At 41.1% G+C, this 18,851-nt stretch overlaps 1 protein-coding gene across 6 annotated transcripts in view; it reads left to right on the top strand.

The window, feature by feature from the left end:
- The window catches only part of RAD54L2 (RAD54 like 2), a 67,935-nt gene that overhangs the window by 13,132 nt on the left and 35,952 nt on the right, over positions 1 to 18,851 (top strand). For 4 of the 6 annotated variants that reach the window (XM_030458690.1, XM_030458688.1, XM_030458685.1 and 1 more), the window contains exon 2: positions 9,552 to 9,758. In XM_030458690.1, coding sequence (XP_030314550.1) covers positions 9,608 to 9,758 — 151 coding nt within the window. In that variant the 5' untranslated portion in view covers positions 9,552 to 9,607. Of the gene's footprint in view, positions 1 to 1,555; positions 1,665 to 9,551; positions 9,759 to 18,851 lie in introns of all 6 variants that reach the window. The other 2 variants (XM_030458687.1, XM_030458686.1) reach the window with 1 other exon arrangement.

Raw genomic sequence — 18,851 nt, 5'->3', positions numbered from 1 at the left:
AGGTGCCTTTTCTTCCTCCTGCACTTACCATAGCACTTGTGAAAAACAAGAGAGCAGATCTTATATTTCAACTAAATCAATACTTCTGGTCATTGAAATGCTTATTTAACAGAATGGGATGCAGAGCTGTTAGCCTCTGCTGCTGGTGTAAAACCTTTTTGTGAATGCATATATACTTTTATTGTGGTGAGAAGGTACATTCTCTAAATGTCTTAACTTTTATAATTTGCCTCCTTTATTCCTACCAGAGAGAGAACTATGAATGAACTTGAGTGAGATTTTACAGCATTGCCAGTAACTCTGCTCTGGAAATGCTATGAAACTGGTTTTCTCTGTTAAAGAATGCTATTAATTGTACTAAATAGCTGCCATCAAAAGAAGACTTATAGTTACATTAGAATTTCTGAGTTCAGCACAAATCAGTAATGATGAGGAATTTCTACAATTAGACAAACAGTTGAAGTATGATGATCTGGCAACTTCAATTAAGACTAATAATTCAATAATCCAGTTAATACTTGAAGAGGAGAGGAGGAGAAGTAGAGCTGGGACAGGAAACTTTGTTTTTGTTACATTTTGGCAGATTGCAGCAGCTGAGCATGGGGATGCTGACTGCTTAGGACAGTCCCCTGCACTCAGGATGGGAAGATGCCAACAGGATGCTGGAAGAACTGTCCTCTCTGCAGTTCTGTCTGGACTTGCTTGTTGGTTATGGGCTGCCAGTCAAACAGCATTTGCAAATGCTAAATGGGCTTTGATAGAAAAAAGTGGTCACTGAGGGAAAGCAGCTGACTGAAGCTTGCACTTAACGTTTAGAGAAAGAATACCCAAAAGGTTGTGGTTTTTGGAAGATCACAGGTGAATGCATTTTATCATTCTGCTTCTGAATCTTGGAAACATAACATTTGGATGCTGGCTGGGTATGAATATCTGTACAGTATTGTCTGTACTCCAGGAGACATTCCTAGCATTTATGAAAGTTAAGTGAATTTATACATTTGGGAGATAGTGACATTTTTACTCTAAAAGCATTGTGTCTAGTAGCCAGCAGCTACTTCTCTGGATGACTGTCATGGTGCTTATTCACCATACAGTGGTTTTTAATAATTTATTACTATGTTCCTTTCCAGTTGCACCTCTTTGTCCTAGTATAGATGTTCTTGTGCCTGTTCATAAGGGTAATTAGTGCCTTGTTTAACATACATTTGGATTGGACAGTTGTGGGTGTTTACTAAAAGGGTATGGTGACCCACAGGGTATATTATCTTTCTGTTACTCTTTGCATATCTCCTTAGCCCAACTTGTGCTGTGCTGCTTTTAAAGGTGTTTTGAAAATAAGGTCAAGCATGTAGAGTCATAGACTCAGAATTTTATAGGCTAAAACTGTAAACTGCATGTCATGAGACCCATAACTCAGTTTCTTTTGTGAAATAATTCTTATTATCTCTAATTGGAGTGGGATTTGTGTGTGTATGCAAATGATTCCCTGAACAGTGTGTTGGACTGTTTGTGCTGTGTGGTGAGAGGCAGTAAGCTGCATTCTTTTCCCTTGCAGGCCTGTCCAAACCATTGGGAGGTTCTGAGCCAGCAAAATGCAACCAAAGTGGCGCTTCCATTACTAAGAACAAACCCACAGGAGGCTATTTCATCCAGTTGCTTTCCATGTGAGCTGTCTATAGTGTCAATCTTAAGTGTTATCAAAACAAATGTGTTTATGCAGGGTAGATAAGGATCTTTGTGTTTTATTTTTACCTGTTTAGTGGGAAGGGTAAAGATTAACAGGTTTTGGTGGCTTTGTTCTCAAAATCAGAAATGACCTTTATAAGTGGCACTTACTGCAAGCTTTTACAGCACTGTGTCAGAGGGAGTGACTCTAAAAGAAACTCAGGTTTCTGACAGTTTTAAATCCTTTAGTGGGTTTATTTTATTTATTTAGTGGTTTATTCCTATGGAACCCAATAAAAATTAGTTTGATATCTGTTTGCCTGACAGACTGGAGAAACTTGGGTCTAACATATGCTAATTGTCATCTTCAAATCATGCAAGTTCAGAAGTGATCATTTCCTCCTACTTCAGGATTATTTGTTTTTCTTTTTTTTTGCTTGTGTTCAAGTTTCTTTGGTAAACTGTAGGTGGGATAAGTAATGCCTTCTCATTGCTAGTGTAATTATCATTGCTGGAGGTGGGACACGGAGTAAAGAGGAAGAAAACTGTTGAATTCATCCTTTTTCTAAAAACTGCATAAGCCACAAACCTCCAGGTTTTAAATGTGGTTCTGAAGAGGAAGAAAGATGCGGCATCAAAAATAAACTCCAGGTTCTCTGTAATGCTTTGTAGTTAAATGCAGGCTTATGACTAAAGGAAGAGTTAAGTTGTGTTTACTTTGTGATCTCTTGATGACAGTGTGCAACGTGACTGGTGTCTGTCTGGCAGGGGATGGTGGGTTGCCCTGGATGCTGATGGGAAAGCTGGTTTTCAGAGCAGAGGCACAGTCAGAAGCAGTGAATCATTCCTCTGTAATGAAATGTACTTCTCTGGGATTCAAAGAAAGAAGAGTGTGTGGATGGGCTGATACTGAGAAAATAGGATAAATCAACCAGGCCTTTCAGCATCAGGAAAAGGTGCAATTTTTCTTGTTCTGAAAGATGTTTATTGTTTATGAGCTGTATCAGTTTGTGTCTGTGGGATACTCTTCAAGGAGGTAAACTGTAATGTTCACATACCTCAGTGACCAAGGGCTTGTCTGTACAGAGTGACAGTGACTGATCCTTACTTGAGAGGACATTAGCTCTTTGCCTTCTTACTCTTCTCCACTGCTTCTGTTTATGTAATTTATTCTTGATTTATTACATAACTTCTTCTCTGTCACTGATGTGTAGCAAGACCTTAACTCCTAGGGAGATCTCTCAGTTATCTGAATCTTCCTTGCCTGTGGGTATTGGCTCACTTCTTGACATGGTGTGGGTACTCACAAAGAGAAGGCTTGGGGTACCTCTCCCATGAGCTGACTTTTAAAATTTGTCCTTTGGAATATGAGTGTGGTTGTTATTAATGCAGGGTAGGCAAATTTGCCCCAAATTAATCTGCTATATAAAATGTGTTGAAAATAATTTGGAGTCCTGGCATGCCACACCTTACTGTTGAGTCTTCTCCAGTATTAGAAATCTCTTCTTGGGATTTTACTCCTCCCCCAGGTACTGATTGTTTTTCTATAGCTATAGCACCATGGGCAAAACCTATAAAAGCACACTTGAAAGTGGCTTTTATGTTGAAATGCTGTTTGCTTTGTAAGCAGAAATAGTGATCAGGGAAGGAAAATTTCTTTTTTTTTTCTATGTTTTCTTTAGCAGAGAATTCAGGGAATGCAAATGCTATTTATACAGCACTTGCCAGAGCTAAAAACATAAATAGGGATTCTATGAAGTAAGAGGCAAAAGTTTTGTTCATTTGTGATGGTGTTAATCCAGATGAGTATCAGTAATTACTGGAAGCAAAACTGATCACATGCTTAGCTCAGATAGCCTGAACCTCCTATTCAGTGCAAAACAAACAGCTCTGCTAGGTAGGGCAGTTCACTGGTGAGGATGTTTCTAGGATTTCAAAGGGAAGAGTTGACTTACAGGAAGCCAGTTTCTATTTTGATACCATCAAATAAAATTGCTTTTAAAAGCAAGGCAACATTGTTTAGGCGAATACTTACATACACACATATAAACAAACAAAAATAGTCTGTGCCTTATGAAGTCTTTGTGGAAGTGAGTGCTCACATCTTTTGAAGAATACTCAGTTTGTGTCTTTTAAAGTTTGTGAGATGTTAAGAGGATCATCAGCAGGGTGTACCTGCATCCCTCTGAAACCCAGGAGGGAAAGGACCCCGTGGCAGGAGGTTCCTACAGCAGGGGATGGTGACGCCAGTGTGTGCAGGTTGTGTAATGATCTACAGATGCTGCCATGGACTCATAGCACCTCTTTGTGGTTGGGGTCACAGTGGGAGCCAGGCCTTATGTAATGTTCATTGTCACATTCTCTGTTGCAGCTCTGTCATGTCAGCTGAGGGGAAGGATTAGCTCTCCCTTTTCTTTCTTTATGGGTTGGTTCTAGGGTTGTTTTCCTTTTGCTCTCTCCCACCGCTTCTTGCAGCAGCTTTTGTTGTTTTTACTGTCAGAGAACAACCAGTTTCAGGCTGTTTTTAGAATTGTGTTGCCTGTTAGGGAGAAGATTGTTAACCTAGAGAGAAGAAAAGAGCTGATCCTGAACACTCCTGAAACTGATATATGGAATGTTTTTTAAAGCACTCTTATTCTTTCTTTTGGTTCCTGCTCCCTACAAATCACAGTAGGATCCTTAATAGTTTCATCAAAGGTGGGCGAAGACAAGATGCATTGGGTCTGTATTTGCATGGGGAGAGTCACACTTGCCTTCCTCAGAAGGGTTGTCCAGGGCTAGCAGATTCCCTCCAGTTTATGATTTCACAGGCTGCTGCTTTTTCCTTTCTTCAGCTTAACACTCCTGTAGGAAACACATCACTTAAATCAATTCCACTTAGTTTCCCTGTGATTTGAACAAGAAGAAATGAAGGAGAATTGTTTTCTTGTCTCCCAGGCTGCAGTGTGTGGCCAGCAGTTATCCATGAGACACAGCTGAAAAACCATTGCTTGAGTCTTAATAGTCTGAGAGTGCAAAGGAAGAAGGGATTTAAATCAGAAAGTAATCAATTAAGTATGGCTTTAAATGCAGTTTGTGGGAGTTATCGCTGGGGTAAAGAAACTCCTGTTGGTTTTTCAGGAAATACTTTGGTTTGTATTGTTAAAAAATAAAGGAGATCTGCTAGATTAGTGTTGGTCAGTAACACTGCTGGCTGTTTTTTGAGAAAATATTTATGCTTTTAAGTGAGTTTCCTCTCTGCAGTTTCTTACAGGATTATGTAAAATAGAGATTAAAAGGTAGTACATAATGTAAATCAGGGAAGTTCTAATGTTTGTTAGAATCAATCTGTCCAAACCCACTGATAGCAGGTTCATTTTGTATTAGATTTTTCAAGTGAATGGAGAAGCATTCACTGTTATTTTGCAATAACATTGCAAGGTGTTACTTACAAACTATTACAAGATATTTTTATTTTATAGAGAATCTTAAGCTCATGACTTCTTTAATGATCCATCTGTATGGTTTATAATAATTTTCCATTAGTGGCTGAAAGCTGCCTATAAGGTACCAAAACTGTGCTAGCATGTGATCTGGCACACAGAAGAGATTTGTCCCAAGGAGCCAGCAGTTGGATAATCCAGCAGATAAAGGAAATTACTCAGGAAGTGTTGAAGAGTGTTCTGCAGCAATGACTTTGAAATACCTGGTTTTATTAAACTGTCTGTGCAAATCCCCATGAGATTTGCCAGTGTGCCTATTTCGATGGCCAGGCACCACACTGACCACAGTGAAGTCTTGATTACAAAACAGGCTTTAAGGGACAAATCTTGATGAGTCCCAGATATTGGGCTTGGCTTGAGGTTGGGGAGGTGATGGAATCCTCTTTACTGTTCAGCAGTGTATTAGCATTACTGTTAAACCTGCCCTTTCTGAAGGGATTTGCATGGGATGGGTGTGTACTTGGGAATGAGTGTGTCCTCTGCCTAAATCTTTTGTGTCACAGCAGGCAAAGAGCTTTTGTAAAGCCATGGTGGCTTCTGTGCCTTCCTGGTGGTACAGGGGAATCCTGCTCCTCCTGGCTCACGTGGGGAAGGACTCCAGTCTGCTGTGTCCTGCATCCTTCATTTTTACTTGTTTGTATTAACAGTAGTTAATTAAGTAATAGTTTAACTTTTATAGTGCTGATGAGTCCTCTGTTGAAAGTGGTGATTTCAAGATATGGGCAAAGTCACCAGATCCCAAGATGTTCTCTGTTTCACTTAATGGTTTGTCATCCATCACCCTGTGGTGATGAAAAAGTTTGCTTTCCCATTTCTTTCTGCATTTCATATGTAAGAAGAAATTGTTATTTTAAACCTTTGCAGAATGGAAGAAAAACATGAGGACAACAGAAATATGGACAAATGTGCAAGCCCTCCAAGTTTCCTAGTCCAGAACGGGGCTTCTTTCCATGCAGGCTGAGAAGGAGGCACATCACCACATGGCATTTAGTTACCATTTGTAATGTTCTACCTTAAAAAAGCAAAGCCCCCCAGAATTCTTAACTATTTTTATCTTCGTTAAAAGACAGGACATTGGAGAGACACTGCCTTGGAATTTGATGTGCAGTTGATTGCTGGATTCAACTTCCTGAGCAGGATAAACATGGTAACTCTTTTCTCCTCCCTGAGGAAGCAAGAGGAATTTTTTGAAGTGTTTTCATCTAGTACCCCACCCTGTTTTTTCAGTGGTCTCACCAGGTACTGACCTGGACACTGTAGGGGCTTGGGGCTTTCTGCTGCCAGCTGTGGTGCAGCAGGTTGGGTTCCTGTTTCTTGGTGCTGGTTAACCCTCCCTGCAGCATAGGCTCTGGGCAGAAGGTGTGGCAGGGCAGGAGCCTTGCAGGGTGATCGGATGTGGGGCAGCCTGGAAGTCCAGACAAACAGTCCTTTTGATTAGGTGCAGGTAATCAGTTTATCTCTCACAAAGTGCCCTTCCTACAGCGATTACATGTTGAGCACAGTACACCTGGCAGGAGATGGGGCAGGTTGGACTAACACAGCCATCAGCCAGTAGCAGCAGCTCCAGCCTGGCCCTGTTGTGTAATTCCCCTTGGTGGAAGGCTCTGAACTGGGTCAGATCAGTGTGAGAAACGAGGGCAGCCCCATAGCTGTGTTATGTCCACCTGCCCTGTCCTCCTGGTGCCACCAGGCAGGGTGAGAGCCCTCCTGGGACATGGAGAGTGGCTGCAGAGCTGCCAGGCCTGAGGAGGAGGATGGGAGGGGGGAAGACAAACAGCAAGAGGAAGAGAGTCACAGAAGAGTTAAATGTCTTTTTTTTTCACCCAGCTTCTGGAAGATTTAATTAAGTTCTTTTGAAAGCTTCTGTTTAACTCTCCTGCATATGGCTGGGGCTGCTGAACGGGTGTCAAGAGTGAACTCATAAAGAACATGTACTTACTGCTAAACAAAAATAAAGCTTAGATTGGAGCCCTTTTGTACTCCAGCCTAAGTGATAGCTGCTCTCCACTGGCTTTGATTTTATTTATAGAAATACAAGGACCATTTCATTTCCTTTAAACAATTTTCAGAAAGTGTTTTGTGGTGGCTTTTATATTTTATGGTCTTAAGCAAATAATGAGACATGAGTGATGATACACAGGAGGATACTGATGGGAGAAACTGTATCATGTGTCATTCTGTGACCTGGAGTGTTTAGTGGCATTGCAGCACTTCTGCTTTTCTCCTTTGTAGATGAAAATTAATTCCTGCCTATTTAGTAGTGTTTATATATTTTCTTTTGTTCTCTTTTTGGTGGTGTTTATTTTGTTTTGTTTGTTCTGGGTTTTTTTAGTTGGTGCTTGGTGTGCCGGAATAGTAAAACATGAACGTTTTAAAGTATGCTTTTTTTGATATGGTTTTTGGCAGATAGAATGTGAAGTGCTTTATAGCACAGTATGGACAATGAGGGAATAAATAAATTCAACTGAAACTATCAGAGACCTACAAAGGTAACACTACTGACCATCTCCTTCCAAAATGTATGGAAAGGTGCAGCTTTCCAGTTACAGGTTGGAGTACAACCTTAAAAGCAATGTTTGCTTTCTTCAGGGATGTCAGCAAGAAAGGAACTTTGTTGCTATTTAAAAGTAAAAATAAGCTGCTGTTTTTAAATACACATAGACTTTAGCCCAGTCAGGAAAGCTTCTGATAATAGATGACTTTGTCTGCAGTCCTTGACTGAAGTCACTGGATGTCAGCAAGTAAGGGGCTGGACCCTGGGTTGCTGGGCTGGGCTGACAGCAGCAGGGCTCAGAACCTGCCTGCCAGCAGACCACAGAAGCTGAATGAATCTCTGGGGCTGGTGTAAACTGGCTCAGTTCCACTTGAGCTGATTTAGATTTTGGTCTTTTCTACCATCTGCATGACTAAGCCAACGTACTTTGTGTGACACATGTAATAGTGTAGGGACTTTGGTTGTTTCTGCCTGGTGGTAAAGTGCTCCTGGGACTTAGCAGTGAAATGTTTCCTATTCCAGTACCAGGCCTCTTCTTCCTTTGTGTTTCTTTTCTTTCAGACACACTTCAATGTTATTGAGGAGCTGAGAGGCAAAGCAGGAACTGATGACTTCAGCTGGAATAATTCAGCATACGTGATAGTCAGATTTTCAGCCCTGCTACAGGGGTGTTGAGTTGTGTCTTTAACCTTCAAGTTTCTGAGCTCACATAGTTACTGCTGGAACACAGCTGAAAATGAAATTTTTCTGTTCCTTGGAGTATTTGTAGATTTGTGTGCTACTTTGTCTACTTAGAAATATTTTTTTAAAGGACTAGTTCTCAAGCATTATATAGTGTACACTGGAAATGTGGTCTAAGTAGAGGACAGTGGAAAATTAATAGCAAGGAAATGTTTCCTTCTTCTTTAAGTTTGTGAATAGTAATTCTTCTGATGCTTGATTTTTGAACATCTTTTGCTTTATGTTCCTTGAGATCAAGGTGCCTTCTTTATATTCCTTTCTTGTTGTGTTTGTTTTCAGCCATTTGACACAGCTCCTGTATAATTGTTTGCACATAGAAGGAGAGCCCAGATAGGTATCATCCGAAAGTGGCAGTGCATGATCTAAACAGATTAACTTGTGACTTTTGTGATTGCCCTGGAACTTTCTACAGGCTTTGTTTTTGGTTTTTTTACCATCATTTCTGCTATGATGCACTGAGGTGGGATAAGAGGAGTTGTGCACAGGCAGCTCTGGTCTTGTCCTATAGAGGAAGGAAAGGAAAGTTCCCTGATCCATCCTTCCTTTGTGTTTGGTTTTCTTCTTGCCCTCTTCTTCAAAGGGTTCTGCAGGCTTTCAATACAGGATCTTTGTTGTCTTCCATCCAGACTGGAAAGGAGACTTCAGGCAGCCTGTGATGAGTAGCTGGGTGACCTTTGCAGCAGGTACAGCTAAGTAAAGAGGGCTGTTTCTGTGTACAATGGTGTTCCCTGTGTTCAGGGTCAGGGTAACAGGTACCCACAGGGGATTCTGAGACTGAACCTTCTTTTTAGCTTCATGTTTGGACAGTAGTGCTCTGAATTTTTTCACACAATGTGTTTATTTTTGCATCTTTTTGTTATCAGATGCTGATATTAGGGGTCTGTCTGCTGTGTACATGTCAAGGACACCAAGAAGATGATGTTTTGGGTTTTTTTGACTGATTAGTTAATATATTGGTTCTGATATTGCTTCTGTGTCATTATGATGTGTTACTTATGGCATCCATTTTCTACACAGGATTTTGTGCACAGGCTGATATACCTGTTATTTGAAAGACTGATGCCAGACTTGTGTTTTCATACGCAGTAATACTGCTGTGATTTTGAACCTTGAGGCTCAAGGGTTGGGATTTACAGGGCTCATTATGTACCTCTTTTCTCTTCTGGCAGGGCTGCTTCACGGTAGACTATGAGCAGGTAATGCACAAGGAGCACCACTGGGAATCATGTCAGACGAGTCAATCTCAGGGAGTGATCCGGACCTGGACCCGGACTTGGAGCAGGAGGATATGGAAGAGGAGGAGGAGGAAGATGAGGAGGAGGCGATGGAGGAGGACAATGATGGGGATGATGAGGAGGACTTACTTGATGAAAGTGGTAAGTGGACAGGGTTGTGAATCTCTGCATACATCTGTTATATAAAAGTGGAGTTACTAATTTTGGTGAGTGACACCTTGGTAGAATAAGGGTTAGGATTTGTCCAGTGCTTGGTAGGTGGAAGTGCTTATGTGGGTGTTTAGCCTCAACAGGGACTTAATGTAGGTTAAATTTGGATTCCTGGGCAAAAAAAGTTTCCATCATGAAATCAAGCCACAAGCATAAATTGTAGGAAAGATAACTTTTAAGAAATAGCTACAGATTCTGAGCAATTATATAAAGTAGTAAATAAATCAATTTGCAATTACTTGTATTATTAAAAGGATCTGGTGAGGATGCTGTGGGCAATTATTGTGTATTTACAGCAATCATATTTAACAGCTGGAAAATATTCTTTTCTGACAGCATACAGGTGGGGGTGTCCACTCTGCTTTTTCTGGTTCTCTTTACATCTAGATACTGCCTCAAGAATGTAATTTGATGTCTGTTTTACCTTAGATCTAATATAAAATCAGTCTCTTGCTATTTGGCCTGTGAAGTATAGCTAACTTCAGAGCTGAGAGGATCATTTTATTTTGCCCATCTGATATTTATAGTCCTGTCTCTTTGTAGATAACCCCCATTCATAAAAGTCCTCTCAGGAAAAGACAGTTACTGTTATTCACAAGAAGAAAGTGCTTACTCTAATGTTTGTACTGTGGGGATTTTAGAAGCTTAATTTTAATAATTTCTGTTAAAAGTTTATTCTCTGTTCCCAGCTGTGCTGTTCTGCTCCCCTCCTGGTACTGTGGTTGTTCTGTGGGTGTTCCACTGGAGATCCCAGTGGTATCTGTCCTTCCTTTGTGGCTGAGCATTTTTGTAGCACTACCTACCAGAGCTGAAGTTTATTAATCTTTAACAGTTATTTCCTTGAAGGATGACTGGCTACTTTTTCTCCAAACTGAAACTGATTGTTTGTTTTAAGTATTAGTGATTATAACAATTATTACAGAATTAACAATTTTAGTGCTTGCTTGCAAAATAGTGGTTTTGTTTTGGGAATGTAGGTTTTCATTGTTTTGGTGGTGACTCAGATTACTTCGGAACCTTCCAGGGTTATTTATTGTAATGTTATCCACACCTGCTGGGGGTGGATCATCTGGTCTCAAGCTTAGCAGTGGACTTGTGGTTTGTGTGTTTAACCTGTTTTTGTCTTTTTGATGTCTGCTGTGTGGAATTATTACTTATGTTGGTTTCAGTTTCAAAATTTTCTTTGTGTTCTTTCACACGGCAGTAATTAAGAGTACAATCTTCAGTTTTTCTCAGTTCTGCTCTGACAACCTGAAGTTTTGTTTGCACTTAGTATAGGCTGTCCCATGGGTGTCCTAGAGTTTACTTTAGTTTGGAATTCTATGGTACAAACTTTCAGTCTTGATTAAAAACAGTTCTTAAACCTTTTTCCTCTACCCTCAAGGAAGAAAAAGAGCACAGAAGGGTAGTTTTCTGAGTATTTCTGGGTAAGTGGGGTAAATAACCACACAGCTTACATCTTTTATACATTTCTTCAGCAGTATTCAGAGTTAATGAACTCTAGTATTATATTTAGGAGCTCTTACAGCTTTAGATTTTTTTTCTGGAGCACTTCTTCCAGGACATACCCATCCTGATGCTCATGAGCCTTTCCCAGTGGCTGTCAGACTGCACACCCATCCTAGCAGCACACTTCAGTCCTAACCGGAGGCTTCCACTGCTTTTTCCAGACTTGTCATCCCAACCCACTGCATCTGTTTTCTCATCACTTGTGGGTAGGAGCACTTGTTTTATCATGTTTTGGTTTGATGATTTCAGTGCGTGACTACTTAGAAGTTTTTCTGTTAACTCCCTAAATCCTTTTCACTAGAAATGTAATGTACTCCTGACTGTAGAGATAAAGGGCTGTTTCAACTCCTGCACTTCTACTGTCATCACAGTGGTTGCTCAGGGCTGTGTAGAGCTCCATAGGAATAAAAGCTAATTTGAGTAAAGAGGAAACAAACCTCCAATATGGACTTCAAGGATCATTTCAGATGCAGGGACCGTTCATACCTTACAGCTTTCCCAAGGAAAGCTACTGAGTGTTTGAACAAATCCCACTGTAGTACTCTGTTTTTTCACTTCCTGAATGTCTTTGGTTTATTCTGATTGAAGTCTCTGGAACTCATTGTCTCCTGCTCATACATATTGCTGTAATTCTGCTATTAATTGTGATGGCACATTACTTGTTTTCTTACTTCTGAGTATATGGGTGAAACACTTTCAAAAAGTGTAACTCGGGGGCAAAAGTGTAAAGAGCTGATTGTTTAAGTTCTCTTAAAGATGCCTTAATGAGCAGAGGCTTTCAGATGCTGCTCTCAAAGGCTGCTAGTTGTGTTTGCATTACCGAGTGTCTGGTACAGCAGACAGGGATTGGAATTAGTAGTTCTGGGGTATAGCAATGGACAGTTTTTCTGTACCACAGTAGTACTGTGATTGTTAATACACAGATGTGTCAGTGAACAGCAAATAATAGCATATTAGAAGGTACTATTGAGATTTGGCAATCTCCATGCAATCAACTTTGCCTTCTGCTATGTGTTTGCCCACTTTGCCTGTTTTCTTCTCTCCTGTCCCCTCTTTCTTTCCCCAGGGCTGTGGCCATACTAGATCCACAGGATCTGTTTGACTAGTGAAGAACAGGAGAAGATGGAGGCAGTCTGCACTCCCTCTTCCCACTTCAGACTTTTACTGTTCCTCCTCCCTGACAAAGTGCTGGAGCAAAACAAAACTGCTCTGTGTGGGCTTTCTGTGGACATATGTGCCCTAGGAGAGGAGTGAATAAGGAGCACAGTTGTGTTGGTGGTACAGAACTGCAAGTCCCAGGATCATGGAGGACACACAGGAGCCTGTGCTCTTTTGCACTGCAGCTTCTTAGTAGGGTGAAGGCACCAGAGCCAGGTCTGGGAACATCTCAAAGATTGGCACAGGAAGGTACTGAGGAGAGAGACCCTTTCCTCACCTTAGCCTCTTAAAACTGTGCTCACCCTTGTCTGTGATACTTGATAGCATCATGACAGATTTAAACAGTTACCTCTTGTTTCTGGATCATGATCCAGAATGTATTTCAGTGGCAGCTTTTTGTTTGAACTGGAATGTGCTTCTTGGTACTCAGAGTTTTGAGTTTCCTGGGATCCTAAGGCAGGAGTCCTCTGTTTCAGATGACAGCCACTGTTGATTCAGGTTTGAAAAGCTCTTTTCTTTCCTTAAACTCTGAAGTTTAAACAGGCTGAAGGAAAGCCTGCTTAGGTAAAGGGGTACTGCTAGTTCAGCTTTGTGTACAATTTTCACTTGGTAGTTGGAGAAAATAACGTTGGCATGAAATTATAGCAAGAATGGCTTTTGTTTAATGTGAAGTTCCTTTGTAGCTCCTTGTGGCTCATCATCATGGTGCATGCAGCAAATAGTGCAGTTGAAAATGGAATGAATTTGTAGCTGCCTGGATCATTTTCTTGTCTAACCTGAGGGGAAAAAATCAGTAGTTAATGCCATATGTACTAGAAACTTCATTAGTTCCTGGAGTTACTGAAGCTGAAATTATTTTGGAAATGTGTTTTGAAAGTGATTGGGTTAATATTCACCTCTGTCTCTCTCTCCTTGTGCAGTCTATAAGCATTTTGCCTTTTTGATTGGCTAGTGCTGGGTTTTTTTGTTCTGTTTTGTTTTTTGCACAGTACATGAATACATCCTTGAGGTGCAGGGAAGGGCTGGCTCGCTTTGGGAAATCATGTCATTCATGTGCTTCCCACCCCAAAGTTGTGCCACTATGTCCCCTACAAAGTGCTGGAAACAAAACAAAACCAGTGTGCTTGGGAGTGCCCAGATAAGTGTTTCGTTGGAAACAACAAATTTCTGTCCTTAAAGGGGAAGAAAAGAAAGTCTTTGGTATAAATCTGTTTGTTTAGCAGGCTCCTCGGGTCATGTGCACAAGTTTTTGCTTTTCATCTGAAGTTATTCTTATAAATTGTTACACTCACATGTATGACAATGAGAGTCAGAGTGTGGAGACAGTCTCCCTGGGTAATACCTTGCTAAATGATATCCTCTTCTATACCATTTTCTACTTAGATTTAGAAAGGACTATAGTGCTGGAGGAAAAAAAAGGAAAGAAAAAAAGAAAGGGAGCTACTGTGTTAACATGTAGTTTGTCTGCACTTTTTACTTGAATTGGATGGTCCTACTGCTATTGGTAAATACAACAGAAGCAACCTGAAGTCTTTGCCTTCTGCTTTTGACCAGGCTGCACACCATTTTCTCTTTGAAATTAGTGGTTTTAAGTTGTCCTTCCTATCTATTGGAAAATGAAATGCATTCCTTAAGAAGAAGAGGAAGAGGAGCAAATACATACTTATCTTTTAGAAAGCAGCTTTTGACAGCCATGTCTTTGGTATGAGGGGTAGATGGTCATCCCAAGGTTCCGACAGCCTTGGAGACTGTAGCCCCTCTATGAGGAACCCTTAAACAAGATGCTTCCATCCACTGATGCACATGGGCAGAGTGGACTTGATTGCTTCTTGCTTTCTGCCTCAGACTGGTGACAAATGTGCTTTGATCTCCTTAATGTTTAGCTGGAGGCTGGTGGCAAGGCTAAGGAAAGGGGCAGTCCTGTTGGAGTAAGCTTGGAGAGGAGGCTCTTTTTGTGGATTGAAAGTAGATGAGTGGGAAAAAAAGGTGCAGAAAGAAACAGAAGTCTGGACATCTCTAAATCTAGAAAAGCACTGAGACAACCAGAAGGATGCCATTTATTTTAACCTCTACTTTATTCTTGGTGTACATATGCCAGTCATGCATGCCAGTAAGTAATAATCCTATAATGTAATCTGCAAGTTGCCATTTGCAAGAGCACAGAGTAGATTTCTGGGGAGAAAGGGAGGAGTTCCTTTTTGTCCTTTATCTTGATTCTTGTAGTTTGGTTAGTTCTGACTGGATGCAGTTTCCTCTAGAGTCCACCAGTACTATTTCTGGGGAAGCTGGAAGGGCACATCCTGGGAGAAGCAGACCTCTTCTCAGCAGTTACTTTTTTGCCTCTGCAATGGCCCTGATCTTTGTAAGCCTTGGAATCCAGACCTGAACTTCCATGTACCACTCACCAGGTAGATTTTAAGGTCTTAATTGACTTTCCATAGACTGTCTTCCAAGCCTGTAATTGCAGGCAAGGAGGGTGGCACATATGGTATCACAGAAGTACAAAAACAATTACTTCACATGAAGGACTTTACTTGTGAATTATTATCCTACCTATTGGCATGTCTTTAAAGTTTATCAGATTGTTATGGGAAGCTGAAAATGATCCTTATGGATCAGATTGTTTAAATATGCTGTATCATGTGGGTGCAGACTGTGGGGCTTAACTTCAGGCAGCTGGTTGTGGATAACTTAGCAAATGTGTGTCTAACTGCAGATATTGGATGTGTTTCTAAGGCGACTAAGAAGCTGAGGGCTTTTAATTGTGTTCTCAATTACTGAAAGGGATAAGAGCATCTCAGAAGTTTTGTGTCTGTTAAGCATACGCTCACTGCCTCTGCAAATCTTACGTTCAAGATTTGTGCTTGTTCCTGAGACCCAGAAAGTTAGGAGCTGGCAGTGTTCTGTTTCCACTATCCAGCAGAACAAAATACAAAAGATACAGTTAGAATCAGAGGTAAAGAGAGTCTGGATACTGGTATTTGCAGTCTTAGCAATCCTAGTTACTGAGTAATGCAGAAAGGTTACATTGAAGGGGTGCAGGGAGGAACATTTGCTTCTCCTTTTAGGCAAAAGCTCCACTGATTTCTCCAGGCACTTTGCTTGGTTACAGACTGCTGCATAATTTACCCATTATTTTAATTCTGACAGTTTCCTTGCAGTACAGTTTATCTTTCAGAACAAATAGTGTTTCTGTGTGAAGTCTGAGGGGTTTGGACCTGCCCAGCACTGTGTGGAGCTGTGACTGTCCATGCAGACCCTGTGGCGGGCACCCAGCTCCTGTGAAGTGGCTTTAGTAGACTTACTACATGGTGATATTAACAAAAATAATTCTTTTGGATGCTTTAGTGGGAACAGCCAGAACCATATGCTTTGTTAGCTCCCGTTCTGACAAGCCCAAAGCTGCAGATTGCCTTGCAGGACATTTTGTTTGTGATGGGGCAGTTTCGGTTATCAGAGGGTTTTAGAGGCAGGTGGAAGTCCCTTTTTGACAGGCTGTTTGTCTGGAATAGGGGAAAGTAACAGGATGGAGAGGAGCATGGGAGGAGTGGTGCCTGGGACCTGGAGGGCGTTTATTTGACCAATTCCAGCTTTTTAACTCACCCTGGGAATGAGGTTATTCTCAGCGGGATGAGGTATGGCCTGCTGCTGCTGTGGGAAGGAAGGATGAGATCCCGACAAGTCCTCTTCCCCCAGCCCCCTTCACAGGGGGTTACAGACTGACGATGGAGCAGGTCAGTCCCTGAGCCTTTTGCTGTCAGCCTGCTCCGTGCAGAAGTGCTGACCCTTTCCCAGTCTTCTCTGCTTATCCTAAGCAGGGGAAGCTCTGAATGAAAACGTTCGTGACTCCTCTGCCCCCTCGCAGGCTCTCGGTGACAGTGGCTTGCTTTTCCAGAGGGTGGCACGAAGTCTGGCATAGTCTGTGTGTTGCATAACCTGGAGTAATGACTTGCTTTACTTCTTTAAAAGGAGGTGATGACGCCAGAGCTCTGCTTCCTTCAGACCCACCGATTGGGTGCAGGGACTGGCTGAGCTCCTGAAATGATGTGGTATTATAACTAGTGATGCTTTCCCAGCCCCCCCCAGCCTTTTCTTCCTCCTTCCCTTTGATCTATTGCATGTGATGGAATACAAAATAGAAATCCTTTTCTGTGGTTCAAGAACAGCCCACATCCATGGCTTTGCATTTTCTATATATATATATATATGTATACAGATTTTTTAAATTACTTTTTTTTTTTTACCTTTAGCTACAGACTTTCTGTTTGTAAACTTGCCACAAACGTGAGAGCAGCACAAGTGCATGGGGAGCAGGGGCACTGGGCTGAACAAAGCCTTACTCCAAGTCTTCCGTGTAGACAAGTATCTTGTTTCTTCCTGCTTTTCTGATAGGCTCTGCAGAATATGGGAGTTGTGCTTTATTGGCAGAAATCTTGCTCTTCTATTTTTACAAAGCAGGCAGAAAATCTCTAACAAAGGGCAGTCACGCTCCTGTCACTTTAGTGCTGTTTTTTCCCCATGTATATTTCCAGTAGTCACTGCATCTAGTCCATTGCTAATGCTCTCTCATCTGCAGCTTCTGAAACCATGGGGAAATAACAAGGAAACTCATTAGCAAATTTGCGATGTGGTATTTTCCCTATGAACAGGTGAGGAGTGGCAAAATGACTTTGCCAAGGTCGCCTGATGAGTGTGATGAAGCCAAACTGAAAATCCTTTGCTATACATTTTCGGCAGTGTCCCTTTTATTTTCAGATTTACTAGATGAAACATCTCTGTTTTACATTTCAGTTTGAAATATACAAGGGTTTTTCATTTTAATTTTTCCTTAATTTATCTGCTGTTGTGTGTTTTTAATAACTGGCTAAATAAAATGTAAGTGTGTATGTGTATGTTGTATAAGTATATCACTTGTAGTCAAGAAGCAGCAGCCGATTTGGAAGGGTGGGTAATGGTTTCAATTAAATTAGAAGTATTCTTCAGATTTTAAAACACAGTATCACACCAGTTACTTGCTGTGCTTTGTTATTGTCCTGGTTTGGGTCAGGATAAAGGTAAGTTTCTGTCTTGTACTTTTGCTTTCAGCTCAGTCTCTTGTAAGTAGCTGCACTTGCTGAAATTAACAGCAAGTTTCTGAGTCAGTGTCTGCTTCTGGGACTGATAACACTTGATGTTTATAGTTACAGCCAGAGACTGGTGTGCAGAGCCAAGGACACTGCTCAGCTCTGAGGAACATTTTGCCCTCCAGAAGGAGAAAAGGAGTAAAGAGGTCCCACCTGCAGCCCTCCTTTGGGGAGGAACAGACAAGATAGATGTCCAAAATTGACCAGACAGAGTATTCCATCCCATACACGTCATACTCAATATAAATGCAAGGGATCACAAGGTTCAGACCCCTTCTTGCTTCCCCATCTTTGCCTGTCTCTGTTTGCTTCGGCATTCTGGGAGGATTCTGTCCGTTCCTCTGCCTGTGCTCCTGATCCCTGCCAGCCTAAATCTGTGTTCCTGCCTCCAGTTCCCAACTGCTGGCGACTCCAGGAGTCCAGCCTGGACTTTCCCAGGGCTGCCCTGAAGCCTCGGTGGTGATGTGAGAGTTACTGGGGGAAAGGGGAGAGGAACGTGGTATCAATTTTCTTGTATCTTTTTATATATTCAGTAATTTCCCTTTTTATCATTTCTGTTTCATTAAAGCTGTGTAGTTTAGTCTCCAACCCGTAAGTCTCTTTCCTTTATTTTCCCTCCTTTCTTTATCAGGGAGGGGAGGGCAATTAATAGAGAGCATCTGTCATTCTGTTTAATTGCAGGGGTAGTGTTAAACTGTGACAGTTATTTTAATTTCCAGCTTAGTCTTTATAGAATACTGCAACACTGAACTTTGGGAAGTGTCTAGCTCATTGTTTGTTGATGCAGTACCTATTTTTTTATTTTAGTAACAGTAGTTTGTACTACAGATGTTGAAGATGTTGTATTCACATTCTCTTCAACATGAGTTCACTGAGTCAGTCTCAAAGAAATTCTAAGTAGGAGTCAGGAGACATTATTTTCACTTGCAAATATGCAAATAGGGATGAGACAGGAGAAATCTACAAGGTAAAATCTTTTGGGGCAAGGTGAACAGAAACTTGTTTAAATCTCTGTCAAAACAAATTCTGAAATTAGAACATATGTAGGTAATCTTTATGTAAAATATTTAAATACTTGGACTATTAGAAGCAGTTTTAAAATAGCACTTGTGTACTCTTTGCTTGTGATTTATGTCAAATTTGCACTTAGATGAAAACTGAAATGAAATTAAAGTTGTTCAAAATCACTCTTCTGTGGTGCACAAATACTTGGTGTAATCTTCATCATCCAGAA

Source organism: Calypte anna, chromosome 12 (genome assembly GCF_003957555.1).
Source record: "Calypte anna isolate BGI_N300 chromosome 12, bCalAnn1_v1.p, whole genome shotgun sequence".
NCBI lineage: Eukaryota > Metazoa > Chordata > Aves > Apodiformes > Trochilidae > Calypte > Calypte anna.
This window is presented reverse-complemented; position numbering and strand designations above follow the sequence as displayed.